At 48.4% G+C, this 16039-nt stretch overlaps 1 protein-coding gene and 1 long non-coding RNA gene across 2 annotated transcripts; one reads left to right on the forward strand and one right to left on the reverse strand.

Moving 5' to 3' along the window:
- The first annotated feature begins 243 nt into the window (after positions 1-243).
- Positions 244-15894, forward strand: pabpc4 (poly(A) binding protein, cytoplasmic 4 (inducible form)). The gene is made up of 15 exons (XM_088602517.1): positions 244-1173; positions 6541-6734; positions 6973-7088; positions 9210-9349; positions 9948-10042; positions 10851-10988; positions 11302-11397; positions 11946-12215; positions 12317-12407; positions 12716-12838; positions 13011-13144; positions 13249-13339; positions 13897-14027; positions 14799-14894; positions 15479-15894. The coding sequence occupies exons 1-14, from the start codon at positions 978-980 to the stop codon at positions 14889-14891; spliced, it is 1908 nt and encodes a 635-aa protein (XP_088458643.1). The 5' UTR covers positions 244-977; the 3' UTR covers positions 14892-14894; positions 15479-15894.
- On the reverse strand, positions 4801-5911 carry LOC148649607 (uncharacterized). Its single transcript, XR_015925881.1, has 2 exons — positions 5666-5911; positions 4801-5463 (listed from the first exon to the last, which is right to left on the reverse strand). It is a non-coding gene; the product is annotated as an uncharacterized LOC148649607 (long non-coding RNA).
- Positions 15895-16039: the final 145 nt, after the last annotated feature.

The following is a 16039-nucleotide window of genomic DNA, read 5'->3' on the forward strand; positions in this document are numbered from 1 at the left end:
AGACAGAAGGGAAAAGATATTATGAGTTTTCTTGTCCGTGCATCAGCATTGTTTTCAACCCAGTAAGGGAAAATGTGTTAAATTACTTTTTTTTTTTCTCGCAGGCTACCGCCTTTAATTAAAAAAAAAAATCGGGATGGAGCACTGGAGCTGCCTGGTTTAATATCAGACTGAGTAGGGAAACGGGCGTTGGTATTTTCCCGGATTCCCAGCTTGATTCACAGCACACAGATGTCGCTATAGCGGGTTCAGCTGGGTAGTTCTGACAGGCTAACATGCTCTTCCTTTTCCGCTGTCAGTCGGTGCTTTTTTTATCCCAAGTTTGACCCTGGCAGCTATTTCCTCTCCTCTCTCGCGCTATAAAGTCCCCACGCGTTCCGCACGCAGTCTCTTTCCCTGGCCACAAAACAGAGCGAGTGTGAGCACTCACTGCTCTTTCACAACTTCAAGAAAAAACACAAAAAAATAAAAAAACATAAAATACACAAAACCTTTGAAAAAAATACCGGAACTTCAAGACAAGGCGGAAAAAAAGGAAAATTAAAAAAAAACGCAAAATAATACTTTTTTTGTTTTATTTTAATTCTTGATATTTACAGAAGGCCTCGGGCTTGGATTGCCTGAAGTTTTAAAGACGAGAATTTCCATTACAATTATCAGTAAGAAGAAACAATATTCTTAGCAAGACACTGCACTGTTTAAAAGGACTCAGTATCCCAGATTGAGGTTATTTTGGGACTCTATTTTTCCTTTCTTCAGCTAAGATTTTTTATTGAAACTTTTACAGCATCCAGGCTTTTTGTCTACAAATACTGACAAAATAATTTCACATTAGCGCTGGATCCATTGACCTCGACTAAATTAAACTGTGCAGTTCGTGGAGCGCAGCTGTTGTGCTTACTGAACATTACAATACACACACACACGTACATAAATCCACCGAAACATCTCAGCCGTCCGCTATTCAAATCCGAACAATGAACACTGCGACAGCAGGGAGTTACCCGATGGCTTCTCTTTATGTCGGCGACTTGCACCCCGATATCACTGAGGCGATGCTCTACGAAAAATTCAGCCCCGCCGGCCCGGTTCTGTCCATTCGGGTCTGCCGTGACATGATCACCCGCCGCTCTCTGGGTTACGCCTATGTGAACTTTCAGCAGCCCGCAGACGGTAAGCACAGTATATACTTCGTGTTGGTGCGTTTGTGTGTGTCGGCATGGCTGTGACTCTTTAAATCCCCCCACCTGCAGTGTGTCAACTTGGGCAGAAGCTGAGCAGCGCTCCCTCTCCCCCGTGCGCGTTTTTCGTACTGCGGTGAAAAGACGCAGGAAGCCTGATGCTCTCGCCCAGCTCACATGCGTTGGGCACAGTATTAACACGGTGAAGGAGGAGCAATAAAAAAAAAAAACACCATTGCATATAGAGAGCTTATGGGGTCTGTCGTGTCTAAACACAACGGCATGGTCTGAAAGGATTCTGGAAACAAAAATTGATTAGATCTTCGATCAGTACGTTTTTGCTTCTCCTGCATGCTAAACGGCACGGCGCAGTGAATTTACTTTAGATGTGCGGTGAAGTATAAACAAACTGCGAGGAACTAAGTAGAAGGTATAAAAATGGCAAAGCAGCTGAAGGGGTTTTAGGGAGCATTGCAGGCTGACTGTTGGGGAGCTTCCTCTGGAGTTTAAGCCCACAGACACAAACACATACTGTACCTCCACAGCCAGGTGCAAGTCCACCTGTCATCATTACTTGTGGGTTCTGCGCCCCAGCAGTTCGGGAGAGTGAAGACTCGTGCAGAACAGGCTTTGTCCCCCTGGAGCGATCATGCCCAGGCTTCCCCGACACTAGGTTCAGCTTCACGGCTTTGAGAACATTTACTACAGAACATAAAAACAGTTACAGACGAGAAAAGGCCATTCCCAGCCCATTCCAGCCTGTTTAGCAGCTAGCAGCTGATTGATCCAGACAGTCGGGGGATCGTTTCAACAACACGGCTGGACAGATTCCACTCTCTCGCTGTCCTGCGGCTGAAGAAGTGCCTCCGGATCTTGGTTTTAAATGCGCCTCCCTGTAGTTTCCACTTGTGAGCCCTGGTTTGTGTTTCACTGTTCGTTCTGAAGAAATACACAGGGCCGACTTTGTCCTTTTGCGGATTTTGAGTACGTGTGTTAAGGTCCCGTCATACTCCTGTCTGTTCAGGACTGAAAGGGTTCAGTTCCTTCCGTCTGTCAGGGAGGGACACTCCCTTCAGCCCCAGGATGGTTGCTCTTGTTTGGACTGATTGCAGCAGGATCTTTCTATCACATGGTAACCAAGAGTGTGCACAATACCATGGGAAATGTAAATTTGTATAGTACTTGCATATTGTCCCATAGTTTTACCAAATATTTTGGTTTCCACAGCTGGGAATTATGTATTCTCACAACTCTCAGTGCTTTACTAAACTGTACCCTGCTTTTCCCATCGTCCACCACTTTTGCGACCTTTTCAGCTAAACACGGAACAAAAGTGGATAATAACGAAACAAAGAGCTGAAAGGACACCTGAGGTATGAAGAGTCTCAGACTACAGCAGGTGCGTCTTCACCTTGCCCTTCCCATCAGCCCTGTCGATTTCTGTCTCTCCTGTCTTCCCTCTGCCCCAGGCTGAGCGGCTGCAGACCAGCTACATGGAGACCTTATTCTTCATCTCCATTCGGGCTCCCAGATTACCAAGCACAGAAAGGCTGATTGGTTTTGCACTTTTATGAGAAACAAGCAAAGCATCAGTAGGCACCTGACAAATTGTTCTTTCGCCATTTCCATTTCTGAGCACTCAGGACAAGCAGTGCTGCTGGGCTTGCACCGCTGGCCAGTTTCAGGCAGCTACTTCTCTCGGCTGTCCCTGACTGTGCCCGTTCTGGGTCCTGTCCCTGTGCCCATTCTGGGTCCTGTCCCTGTCTATGCCCGTTCTGGGTCCTGTCCCTGACTGTGCCCGTTCTGGGTCCTGTCCCTGTCTATGCCCGTTCTGGGTCCTGTCCCTGACTGTGCCCGTTCTGGGTCCTGTCCCTGACTGTGCCCGTTCTGGGTCCTGTCCCTGACTGTGCCCGTTCTGGGTCCTCTAATGACTTGCTGTTCCGCTGCCTTTAGATTTCTCATGGAAAGATGCACAGTGAAATGTTTGGTGTTGTGGTGCACTGCTCCTCCTTTTTCCACATTTGGAGCATGTCTCATCCAGAGGCCTGCTGTTCGACTGCTAGCCCGACACATACACAATGCGAGCAGGGCACAATAGAGACTTTGTTCGTGGACTCCACAAAGCAAAACCCCAAGTGTGCAATTTTTGAACAAGCCTTTATTGTGGCTTTGTCTGATTTCACGCACGGCAGTTTTTTAAAACTGTACCAGAGGGGCCTCATCCTTCCACGCTCCTCTTTTCCAGCACATGGCTTTGCTTCTTCCTGCGCTGTCACAGGCGTGACTGTTTTGTCTCCAGTGCGTGCGCAATGCCGAGCTCCTGACGTGCTCCTCATGAGGCAGAACTTAGAGCTGTCTAAGTCCTGGAGAGGAGCTGACCGAGGCACACAGGGACAAGCTGCCTGATATGCTGAGGGCTGTGTCTTTATAAACAGCATCAGCGGGGACTGGATCTCTGGTTCCTGCCACTCTCACTCCACAGAGATGGCGAATGTGTTATGACAGCTACCCTTAGGAATACGTTGGCAGTGCCCATCAGTGGTCATATTCAAGAGTAGAGGAACAGATGCTTTTGCTTTGGTATGCTATTCACAGTGGGAAATACATTTATCCAAGTTTCCACAAATAGAAAGTATATAGAATTAAATGCTGTATGTTGCTTATAAAAGCCACTTTCTCAGATCTGATGCTTCTGTGTCTTCATTTTCCTTGCTCACTTGGACACTCTGATATTTTTGGCAGTCCTCTCTCACTGGAAGTCTGGAGAACCCCTTCAGTTTGTCCAATCAAGCAAAGAATTGGCTCTTTTAATTAATGTGCACCAGAAGGCACTGCACAACTGGGGAGCCAGTGGTTCACATCCCTGTGTTAACTGATTATACAAGAACCTACCATGGGTGGAACGTGACAATGGCTTATTGTAGGTGTGTAGTGGAATAACTCCATATGTGCACAGTACAGCATATTTCTTTTTGATGGAAGTGCCATTCAGAGCCAGCAGTGTGTATGCCGTGATAAAATATGTTGAAGCTGCAGTTTGAAACAGTTACCGGCCTGTGCTATTCATCATCTCCTTCTAGATCAATGTGCCCTCCTCCCTGAATGGCAGAGTAATGTTAAACCAATCTCTAGCCAGCACATACCTTAGAGGACCCCATGCTGCTAAATATAGCCCAAATTGTAGGGTGGCCAGGGCCTTGCCTGCTTGAAACCCCTCACCACTGAGTGTGATTCACTGGTCAGAGCATTTCATCCAAATAGAATGAGGTTGAAATGTGGACCAATATATAATTTCTAGCTTGGATAACATTTTTGAAGTCAGACGTATTTGACACTCTGATTATTTTTGCTAAAATTTTGAGCTCCCATGCTCGACTGTAGATGGTATTGGATGTTTTCAGTTGTTTCAGCCAAATTTGAAGGGCTTCCTTATCTGAGGTCAGATTCAGTTTTGTGTTTTACCTTCTGGGCTGATTCTACAGAGGCATTGCTTAGTTGCACTATCTTCTTAAATCTTAAAATTGTGGCTTTAGGAAATTCTCAAATGTATATATATAAAAATATCGATGCTGTTAATATTAATCATTTATAGCAACCGTAAGAACAGTAGCCAGGGGTCTGTTGTTACTATCACTTTTAATGGAGTTAGTTGCTTGTATATCAACAGATATTTGTTCAAGCAAGACTTCAATTGACTGTTATATTCTGGATTGTAGAATATAATATAATGACTGTTATATTCTGAATTGTAGAATATAATATAATGACTGTTATATTCTGAACGGGAGTGAGACACTGAATCTAGTTTTACATTGTATCCTATTGAAAGAAGAAATATAGCACAATGCAGGGTTCAGAATGGATACCATGAATAGTAAGGTAACATGATTAAACAAAAAAAAAACTAATCGTAATTCTGGCCTAAGAATGCACGTTAAAATGGCCCTCTTAATGAGCAGGAGGTGTCTGCGTGATGATTCCAGTGATCTAATTTCGTGCTAGAAGCATGAAGCTGTCAGAGTTCCTTTGCTGGATGGAAGTGGTGCAGCTCGGCTTCGGGGAGGTGAGGAGGTGAGAGCAGGGCCTGTTGTAGATGAAGCTGTGAGAGGTGCCGTGTGGCTCTGGGGTACCTGACACAGGAAGGCCGCCGTGGTCGTGAGAGATCTAGGACACGGCACCATGGAGCGATCAAACTAGAATCGCGCTCCTGGGATGCTGCTGGAACTGTGCCGTCCACCAGCAAAAAAAAATCCAAAATTATTCCCAAACCTCCTCGGTGAGCCTGGGAAAAAAAACGTCACTGTCATGTGCCACATAAAGGCAGAGCAGAGCGTTTTGAAGCGAACTGAATTTATATCGGAGTGCAGAGAGGTGAGGTGCAGAAATGTAAAAAAGTGGAAGACTCTGGCAAAACATGCATCCATTGCAGAACCCATGAAAAATACTGCCCAAGTACTCCAGAAGCTTAGTATCGGCACACTTACCACGAGTAGCGGGTCTAGTCGTTAGACCAGTGATCTGATTTAGCACACTCATCTTCTCACCTTTGTCAATGTGTTATTTCTGCTCGTTGAAGGTCATTCAGGTCAATTCCTCACCAGGGCCCGAGGGTGTGCAGTAGGAAGTTGAGTTCACCCAACAGTGTGCTGGAGTGAGGAGCAATCCTCATACTGTGCAGCACCAGCCAAATGAAAACAGAGGAGAGGACTAGCTCCCAGGAACACGTACTGGAAGACATCTGCTTTACTTGTCAGTGATCCCAAGTGTTACAAAACACTGTTAGCTGGACGGTTGCTAACTGTGACTCAGTTCAAGTCAGCAAACTGTTCTACCTTCTCCTCTTCCCACTGTCTCACAACCCCATAGTGCAATTGGAATAATCTGATCAATGTAAATATGGGTCCTATCCTCGCCAGCCATTAGCCTGGTCATCGAGCATCAGTGTGGGTGCCGAGTTCATATACATTTGTGCTCGTGTTTGATCTGTCCTCTTACAAAGTCCCAGGTTATTTAGGCAGAGAGCTAGTCTGTCCCCCACTCTCCCTCTCCTCCGTGTTCATCTAGTCTCCTCTTCAGGTTGCTCCTTTTGACTTGTGATCTTTTAAGCATGACACAACAGGAGGGAGAGTTCGAGAGCAAATCAAGAGAAAGGGATGGATGTCAGGTGGGTCAAAGGGGAGTTTTTAATCCGATTTCTTGACAGCTTTCTGTCTTTGGGCACGTTTTTGTTTGAGAGACGTTGGTTCATGCCTGGGGGCTGAAAACCGGTCCCTCCTCCCACCCTCTGCTCCGAGCAGGTGTTCCGTTTTTGGGGGGCCCACTGCTGCCTGCGCTGACTCTCTCCCCCCTGCTCCCCCAGCCGAGAGGGCTCTGGACACCATGAACTTCGATGTGATCAAGGGCAAGCCCATCCGCATCATGTGGTCGCAGAGAGACCCCTCGCTCCGGAAGTCAGGCGTGGGCAATGTCTTCATCAAAAACTTGGACAAGTCCATCGACAACAAGGCGCTCTACGACACCTTCTCTGCCTTCGGCAACATCCTGTCCTGCAAGGTAGGTGTGGGCGTGCTGCGGGAGAGCGCTATAGGCTTTTCCCAAGGGGGCAGATGAGCCACGGGGCAGGGAGTGTAGACCAGTCTGTATTAAAGAGCGGTGCACAGGGCAGTGCGTGGCCCAGAGAGCTGTGCACAGGGCAGTGCGTGGGCCAGAGAACGATGGACCGGGCAGTGTGTGGCCCAGACCTCCGCCCTGTCCAGGCTCTGTAACCAGGCTCTCCCTCCTCCCGCCGCAGGTGGTGTGCGACGAGAATGGCTCCAAGGGCTACGCGTTCGTCCACTTCGAGACGCAGGATGCCGCCGACCGCGCCATCGAGAAGATGAACGGGATGCTGCTAAATGACCGCAAGGTGTGAGTGTCCAGAGAGGTGGACAGCCAATCTGCCAAAGTTCACTGAGGGAATCTGCTTTGCAACCAGGGGTCTTCCATTCCTGTCTGCTGCAGGGTCTTCCTTTGTCACTAGTCTTGAATTATTCAAGTGGCCGGTTCAGTAATAAAGCATTGGTAGGATTCTCCTGCAGTGGAGAATGGAGTGGAAGTGCAATGCGTTCATCTCCAGTGAAGATGGAACTTTTCTTCTCCACATTCACATTTTTAACACCTTGACAAGTCTTTTACAGCACTTGTGTTGCCCAGCCTTTCACTGTTTGCCTGTACATTCCTTTAGAGCTTGCAGATGTGGAGCATCTGCTGTTCCCAACCATTTTAAGAACCACGCCAAGCATTTCAAGCCAACAACAGAGAGAGCAGTGGCAGCTCCTCCCACTCTGGTTTTCTCTGGTTCTGTTTCCCGGACATTTTGAATCAAGTTTCTTTGATTCAACTTGTTTTTAGTGTGAAAGGTCAACAGATCACTAAAAAAATAATGGGGAAAAATGTTTTGGCAAAGATGTGTAGGTAGGTGCTGATCAACAAATGCTAATAACCTGCTTAGGTTCCTGATCTGACACTGAAGCTGAATTCAGGTGAATGAATACCAGATTGCTTCTGGAATTGTTTATCAATAGTTATTGATGACGTATGTATCATGCTGGCTCATTGTCTGGGAGAAGGTTGAAATTTCATGCACCGGGAATTTGATGGAATGTGGTATGTTTGTGCAGGTGCTGGCTGACTGCTGAAAAGATGCTCGGTCAAGCATGATGAAGGCAGTCTTAAAATAAATGCTCTGTTAGTATACCACCGGCTTTTGGCCTCCACTCCTGCGGAAGTTCATCGGGTGCCAGGAGACAAATACCCTCCTCAAAGTTATAGAAGGAGCTGCCAACCTAGAGTAACGTGCTGGCTGAGGGCATGCCCATCTGTCTTGTCTGTCTGTGTCTGTCTGCCTGCGCGTGTAACCTGGTTGTGTGTTTTAGTGATGCATCAGGAATGCAGTTCTGGAGGAATGAGAAGGGAGAGGGCTGGATGGCAGGTACAGTTGAAGCTCACTAGGCCACCCTTACCTTAATCACCCTGAGCCAGACTCCCTTGGAGTGTCCATGTGTCTGTGTGCCTGCTGTCTGATGGATAGGGATGTGGGCTGTTGTCACTGCAATGCTGATCATCCTGGAGAGTTGTGAATACAGCACTCTAGCACTCTGGCACCCTAGACCTGTTTGCTTGGTTGTGACCATTAAGAAGGTAGCAGATCTGTGAAATATATGGGAAACATACTTCACTTCATGTTTTCACCTGTTCTATGTGAACTTATACGTCAGTCAACTTTTTGACTTTGTAGACCGGTATGTTTGTTTTTCATTACTGGAAGACATGTCCTGCATTTAATCTCCCGAAATGACATTTTTCAGATTTTGTTATCGTGTCTAGAAAATGCATTCGACCTGGTGATGGATCTTTTTGTTTTTTCTGTGTTATGTATACACTGCTGTGCAAAGGTTTTCAACAACATTCAGACACAAATCAGAGATTCGATATACATATGTACTGTATTAACCATCAACAATTTAGTGAAAGCCTCCGCATTCTAATATTATAACTATGACTGTTAATAAAGCTGATTTTGAGTGAGGAGGAACCAAGCTGATCACAGCAACTCATGGTAGACTGTACAGAAGCAACCAGTATGACGTGTTGTAACTAATCAATTACATTTACCTGTCAGAGCTTATGGAATAATTGCCAGTTATTTATCTTCATCATTAGCATAATCTTTTCCTCTCTACTACACATACAGAAAGCTGAAAGACTATTTCGTATACTGGAAACATGATGTGTCAGGATTAAGTGTCAGCCTAAAAATATGTATGCGTCTGTATAACAAAGGAAAATTTGAAAAGAGCAGAGTATTCCAATGTCTTATATGTTTTGCACAACACTGTATATATATTTTTCTCAGATTTGTAATGTGAAGGTATGGTCAAACAAGAGCTGTGCTTCTGACAAAAAAACAGCAGAGAGGTAGGCAGGGACTCTCTTATCCCACATCACCAGAGGCACATGAGCATTTTGGTTCACTCCCTGCCTGTCTAGGTTTGTGGGACGGTTCAAGTCCCGGAAGGAGAGGGAGGTGGAGCTGGGGGCCAAAGCCAAGGAATTCACCAACGTGTACATCAAGAACTTCGGAGAGGACATGGACGATGAGAGGCTGAAGGAGCTCTTTGACAAATACGGTGAGGCCTGCTAGGATCTCTGGCAACAGCTTCTCACTCCGTCCCGCTCCAGGTGTCTCAGCACACAAGAACCGCTGCAGACCATCTCGGAGGCATCTCGGTCCATGTGGTGCGCTTGGTCGTGATCATGTGATTAAACAGGGGGTCTCATCCATCCTTTCTGTAACGTGATGACCAAAACTGTACACAGTATTCGAAATGAGTCCTTGCAAATGCATTATACAGCTTTAAGTTGTTCAAACTAGTCCTTCATTCAGAGGTTTGTGGCTCCAGTCCTGTAGATTTTAGAGTTTGATGTAGTTAAAATGTAGAACATTTGAAAATAGTGTCCTGCTTATTAAATAGGCAGATGTTCATTGCAATATTTTTTTCAGGTGTGAATGAGAAGCAGAGATGTTGTGGATCTTCGGGTCCAGGGTTATACTGATAACGGTCAATTTAGCAACAAAGGTTTAACTTCAGTTTGCTTGTCCAGCGATAGCAGAAACTGGATTGGGAATGACGTTACCCCTTGCGTTCCTGGCGGGACTTTTCCAGTCTGGATTGTCACGGTCACCCCGATCCTCAGTGACCAGCCTGTCTGTCTTCATCCTCGCAGGTAAAACTCTCAGCGTCAAGGTCATGACAGACCCCAGTGGCAAATCCAAAGGCTTCGGGTTTGTGAGCTACGAGAAGCATGAAGACGCCAACAAGGTCAGAACCCTCAACCTGGTGGGGCGGAGGAGGGGGGCCTTTCCAATTCCAATGTGACCATCTTCATTTAATTGATTAATTGATTTCTAACAAAGAAATGTCATCATTATGATGGGCAGTCTGAGTATTGTGGACGTGAGCTGGAATGTGGCGGCAGCTGTAAATCAGCTGTGGTCAGTAAGATCACTTAAAATACACTTGCTTTCAAAGCTGAGTCACAAAGGTTGGGGTCATAATCCCACCAAAGTGTTATTATGCTTGAAAGAGCTTGGATTTGGGGGTCCACTGATATCAAGCCCAGTACCCTATCTAGATACTGTTTCATTCATTCTGTGGGTGCACTGTGGGGAATGGGAGTGAGCCTGTAAGCCTCTTGGGCGCCCCTGCCCTTGCCTTCATCTCTGCAACTGGGCTAGAAATGGCGAGACAGTGAGACAAGGTCAATCTTTGTCTCCATCTTACACTCTTCCCTGCGTTTTTACAATGCCAGGGTGGGAACGTCAAAGCTTTTCAAAACTGCTCTGCTAATGTTCCCCCCTCAGACCAGGACTGCCCCGACTTTGTAGGCTTTAGAGAGAACTAGGCATCCTAGTTGTAGTATTAGAAACAGCATTTAGAGTGAGTCAGTGGGTGCACGTTTTTTGGGAACCAGATGGACGCTTCACTCTCCAGGATGTGGGAGTATGTAAATTATGGAAAAGTACGTAAATTCGCTCTTGGCAGACGAGTCTGCAAGGGCCAGATTGCACTGTCGCTGAACCCGCAACACTGTTCTGTGCTGAGCCTGGCCTGTTCTGCGATCCCCCAGGCGGTGGAGGAGATGAATGGCACCGAGCTCAACGGGAAGATGGTGTTTGTGGGGCGCGCGCAGAAGAAGATGGAGAGGCAGGCGGAGCTGAAGAGGAAGTTTGAGCAGCTGAAGCAGGAGAGGATCAGCCGGTACCAGGTCTGTGAGCAGGGCCCTCACAGAGCCACCCCTGCAAACCCTGCAGCACCTCTGTGTAATTCAGTGTCCACCCTGCAGTGCCCAGAAGGCACAGACACCCCACAGCACTGACACAGTACCTGCCCCTGGGGTCCAGTCTTCTCACTGTCATTTCAGCGGGGCTCACTTAACCACCTCACTGAACACTTAATTGCACTAATCAGCAAATCACGACAGCACACGAGCTCACGTACAGTACGTATACAAGTGCAACTCGAAACATAATGTGTGTCATGGACACAGAGGCCCTGATTTCTCCTGTGTTGGTCTGCAGGGTGTGAACCTCTACATCAAGAACCTGGACGACACCATCGATGACGAGAAACTGCGCAAGGAGTTCTCTCCTTTTGGCTCCATCACCAGCGCAAAGGTCAGCTGCTGTCCGGAGAGCGAGGGAGGGTGGGGCGTGGGCAAGCAGTGGGTAGCACTAATGTGTGTGTTCATGTGCCAGGGATCGCATAGTACCTCCTGAGTGCTTTTCATGCTGAGATTATTCATCTGTCCCATTTTCCTAATTGACATGCCATTGTATGACATAACTTTGGGAGTTGGGGAATTGAAGCGATTCTGCTTCTATGCGAGGCATCAGAGGAAAGTTCTTACAGTCGTGTTTGGCAGAAAACAATTTCAGAAGCTCTGTGTTAATGGTGTCTCACTTCTCGCTCACAGCCCAGCATTTGGTCTAGCTACTCGTTAACGGGCCTACGTAAAACTTCACTGCGGTAGGTCTTCCCCAGATCACAACACAACCGTAGGAAAGGACAGCACATTCAGGAGAGGCTGTAGGAACATGGTGGAGGACTGGACAGTGTTGATAAGAACGGAAGAGCATTGCAGTGCCAGCCTGCAGAGTGAAGGGCCATGCCCGTGCAGTAGGCGCTCCGGTCCTGATGCTGCTGCCTCCCTCTGTCTCCCCAGGTGATGCTGGAGGAAGGGAGGTCCAAGGGCTTCGGGTTTGTGTGCTTCTCCTCCCCGGAGGAGGCCACCAAGGCCGTGACGGAGATGAACGGGCGCATCGTGGGCTCCAAGCCGCTGTACGTGGCGCTGGCTCAGCGCAAGGAGGAGCGCAAGGCTCACCTCACCAACCAGTACATGCAGCGCATCGCCGGCATGAGGGCCATGCCCGCCAATGCCATCATCAACCAGTTCCAGCCCGCCGGCGGCTACTTCATGCCCGCCGTGCCACAGGTGCGGGGGAGAACGGGGGTGAAATGAAGCGTGGGGGTGTTTGTGCCCCCCGCGAGCTGGGGAAAGGTCACGTCTGCTTTACCTGTGTGTCTTTCTTCCAGGCCCAGAACCGAGCGACGTACTACGCGCCCAATCAGCTGACACAGATGAGGCCCAACCCACGCTGGCAGCAGCAGGGGGGCCGACCACAGGGTGAGGAGCTCTGAGCCCCCGGGGGTGAGGGGTGGGCGGGAGTGAAAAAGGAAATGGACTGTCCTGTTTCTCATAGGGGTGGTGACCATGTGAAGCTTGAATCCTTTTGTGCTGGAAGCACCAATACATCTGCGATGCCATCGATTTTAACTGCACGTACTTTAAACAGGATAAGCAAGAGAATGCATACTGTCTGCCAGTTCTACTAATTTCCCTGCACAAACTCTTATCATAAATACTCCTGGGTGAGCAGAGACGCAGAGAGCTCCTTCCCTTCATCTCCTCCCCCTCTGTCCTTCCCCCTGCAGGTGGCTTTCAGGCAATGCCTGGCGCCCTGCGTCAGAGCGGGCCCCGTGCCAACCTGCGGCACCTGGCGCCCGGTTCCAGCACGCAAGGCCCCCGGGGAATCCCAGCTGGGGCGCAGAGAATGGGTAAGGAAGAGGGAGGTGCAGAAAGGGAGGATTAAAACTACGGAGCTGTGTGAGGCCTAAAAAGGTCACTTGCATTTGTCAGTTGTTGTTTTCTGATGGAAAATGAGGTCTCGGGTCAGACCTGCACTCGGGGACTGAGCTCTGCTCTCCTGCTCTTGCTGTGTGTTTGTAGGAGGGGCTGGTCAGACCATGGGCCCCCGTCCCTCCGTGGCAGTGCCAACGCCAAGGGCCGTCCCACCCTACAAATACGCCACCAGTGTGCGCAACCCCCCGCCCCAGGTGATGCAGCCCCTCTCCCTGCAGCAGGTACGGACGGCTTCTCGGGCTCCGCTGGGGATAGACGCAGGAGGTAGTCAGCACCTACTGGTGTCGGAGGTGCCTGTCCCACACGCTCTCTCTGCCTTCCTCAGACCCAGCCGGCGGTGCACGTCCAGGGACAGGAGCCCCTCACCGCCTCGATGCTGGCCGCCGCCCCCCCACAGGAGCAGAAGCAGATGCTGGGTGATTACGAGACGCCATTGAGTCTCTTCTCACCCTCAGTGTCCTTATCGGTGCAGGAGCAGTTCCCACTTGCTGGTCGATTGGTCAGCAGCTTGGATCCAAAACAGATGTTTAGGGATAGCTTAGTACTGAGGAGGAAGAGTTTGCTGTTCTCATCTTCTCAGCTTCATTCTCAGCTTCTCATGGATGGAGGATTCCCTCACCTCTCCCTGCTTGGGAGAAGTCAATTTCCTGTCATCCTTACTCACCTCTCATTTTCAACAAAATTACCAAAACGGGATTTTGATCAAATGTTGCACTGTATGTTACTTGCCCTTGTGTCATGATGCCTTCTGTGTGGAGCATAAGTCTGTAGAACCTACTGCTAGGGCTGACCATAAATCAGAGGTAGGGTGATTTAAAACAGGTGATTCTTAGACTGGATGCTACTTTTGAACATTATAAAATAATAATAAATCAGGCGCAATAACACAAACATTAAAAAACTAGGTCTAAGGAGATCACATTTCACCCTCTTCTTCTCCTGACTCTCCTTTACTTCCTCTCTCTCAATCCAGGGGAGCGCCTGTTCCCCCTGATCCAGGCCATGCACCCCAGCCTGGCTGGCAAGATCACCGGAATGCTGCTGGAGATCGATAACTCGGAGCTGCTGCACATGCTGGAGTCCCATGAGTCCCTGCGCTCCAAGGTACGCGGCCGGCTCCACGCAGGGAAACGCAGCCGATGGATTACACTGATCATCCCAGGGGATCCCTGTACATCTTTACCGACAGGATGGGAAAGCCTTCCGCAGCTCTCCCACCTGGGTGACACACTGCAGCCCAACTGCACAGCAGGGCAGGTGGAGAAGCCAGGGACTGCTCTGCCACCTGGGGAAACAGGGAGTTTGTAGTAGGCTAGATCGTACAACTGGGATTTAACCATGGCGCTGAATCTCAGGGTCAGTGTCAGGGGCTCTTTTAAGAGTCACGTAGTTCGGACCTCGGTTTTAACATGTCATCCAATAGGACAACATCTGCTCTAGCAGAGTGTCTCCAGTCACACTGGGGCGGTGGTTTCATGAATTGTGATCCAAAGGGAAGAATCACCTGCTGGACCTCGAATCCCACATGCAGGAGCAATCTAGTTTTTCACCAGGGGTTTTCCCATTCTGGTCCTGCCCAAGCTGTAGTTTCCGAGATCAGAGGAGTTCAGGCTAGAAGGTGGCAGCATCCATTGCAGATACGTGGTCTTGAGTCTTATAAGCACTGTATTGCAATAATGACTGTTTGTCAGAGATTCAGGATCACTCATTCTTTAATAAAAGAGTCCTGGGGTCCCTTCCATGTGCTGAACGGCTGTACGAGCCCATTCCATCAAGACGGGGAAGCTGAATTGCATGCAGCTGTACAGCTGTGTGTTGTCCAGTCTTGTGTCCTGTTGTAATTGAATTATATTGCATTGCACTGCAATGACTCAGGTTGAAGAGGCCGTTGCTGTGCTCCAGGCTCACCAGGCAAAGAAGGACGCTGCGCAGAAGGTGGGGGTCATCGCCACAGCTGCGACCTCCTGACGGGTAAGGGTGGCTGTGGCCGTGGAGGCTCTGCTCGGTGCCAGACTGCAGAAACCGCAACTTGGGAGGCTTCGCACCCCTCCGCTGAAGAAGAGCGACAGATCAGACGTGCTTGGCTGGTTCTTTCCTACTTTATGACAGAAGCAGATCTGCAATCTTTTCACTAGGCATGTGTGCACCTCCCAGTATTGCCCTGGAAGCCTTCTCTGAACAGTGCTTCCCCCTACTGGCCATCACACCTAACAGCCACACCGCTGTTCTGTCTTTGGGACATTTTCCACGTTGTCCCAAACCTGCATCCTTCAAAGCAGGGGGCATCGTAACCTGTGCAAGGGCTTTTAAAATTTCCAGCGACTGCGTCTGTTATCCTGGGGCTTGCTGTGGTTTGTGCTACACTGTGACATACCATGCCTCGTACCACTCAGCTATACTTTTGCTGTGGTACAGCATCTGATCTGATCGATACAGGAGGCAGCGGAAGATGTGCTGCGTGGTGGGGGTGGGGGGGGGGCTGACATGTGCTTACAGAAGGGACATGGGGGGCTTTTTTCCAGGAAAGGGGAATAAAGGTTTCTTTCATTTTCCAGGCTTTTTCAAGAACTAGACCCAAAGAAGAGGGATCCAGTGGTCTTCGCTGTCGCATTTACCTGGTTCTTCCTGTAAACTGAATGCAAAAATAAAACCATACTTGAACAACTTAAAAAAAACATATAATTACAATTCTTTTAAATTATATTTTAGTAATTAATAAATTAAATATATATATATATTTAAATTATATAAGTACAAGCTGAAAGGGGGATTTGTTTTTAACAAATACTATACTTGAACTGTTTGTTTCTTGTGGCCAGGACTGGTTTTTTTTTCTCTCCCTGGGGAAAAAAACTTTTGACTGCAGGCTTTTGAGTTGTGGTGATTTGATTGGGATGGTTGAAACCTCCGACCCCTGTAATCCCTGGATGGTGTGACTTTCTCAATAAAGGATGACACATTGATGAACTTGCCCCTGCGTGTGTCTCTATCCTTACCCGCTCGTTCCCTTCTTGTTCGCCTCGTCTTATCCTCTTGTTAGAGGGCAACACCAGTTTTTCCACGGGAACCGTAAAATGCATCTTTTTTTAAAACAGTTTGAAGCGGACAAACAAATC

Source organism: Lepisosteus platostomus, chromosome 13, assembly GCF_059453375.1.
Source record: "Lepisosteus platostomus isolate fLepPlt1 chromosome 13, fLepPlt1.hap1, whole genome shotgun sequence".
Classification (NCBI taxonomy): domain Eukaryota; kingdom Metazoa; phylum Chordata; class Actinopteri; order Semionotiformes; family Lepisosteidae; genus Lepisosteus; species Lepisosteus platostomus.

Coding starts and splice junctions, on each gene's coding strand:
- pabpc4 (XM_088602517.1), top strand. CDS start 978: ATGAACACTGCGACAGCAGGGAGTTACCCGATGGCTTCTCTTTATGTC. Junction 12,839..13,010: donor AGCTGGGGCGCAGAGAATGG/GTAAGGAAGAGG, acceptor GTGTGTTTGTAG/GAGGGGCTGGTCAGACCATG. Junction 13,145..13,248: donor AGCCCCTCTCCCTGCAGCAG/GTACGGACGGCT, acceptor TGCCTTCCTCAG/ACCCAGCCGGCGGTGCACGT.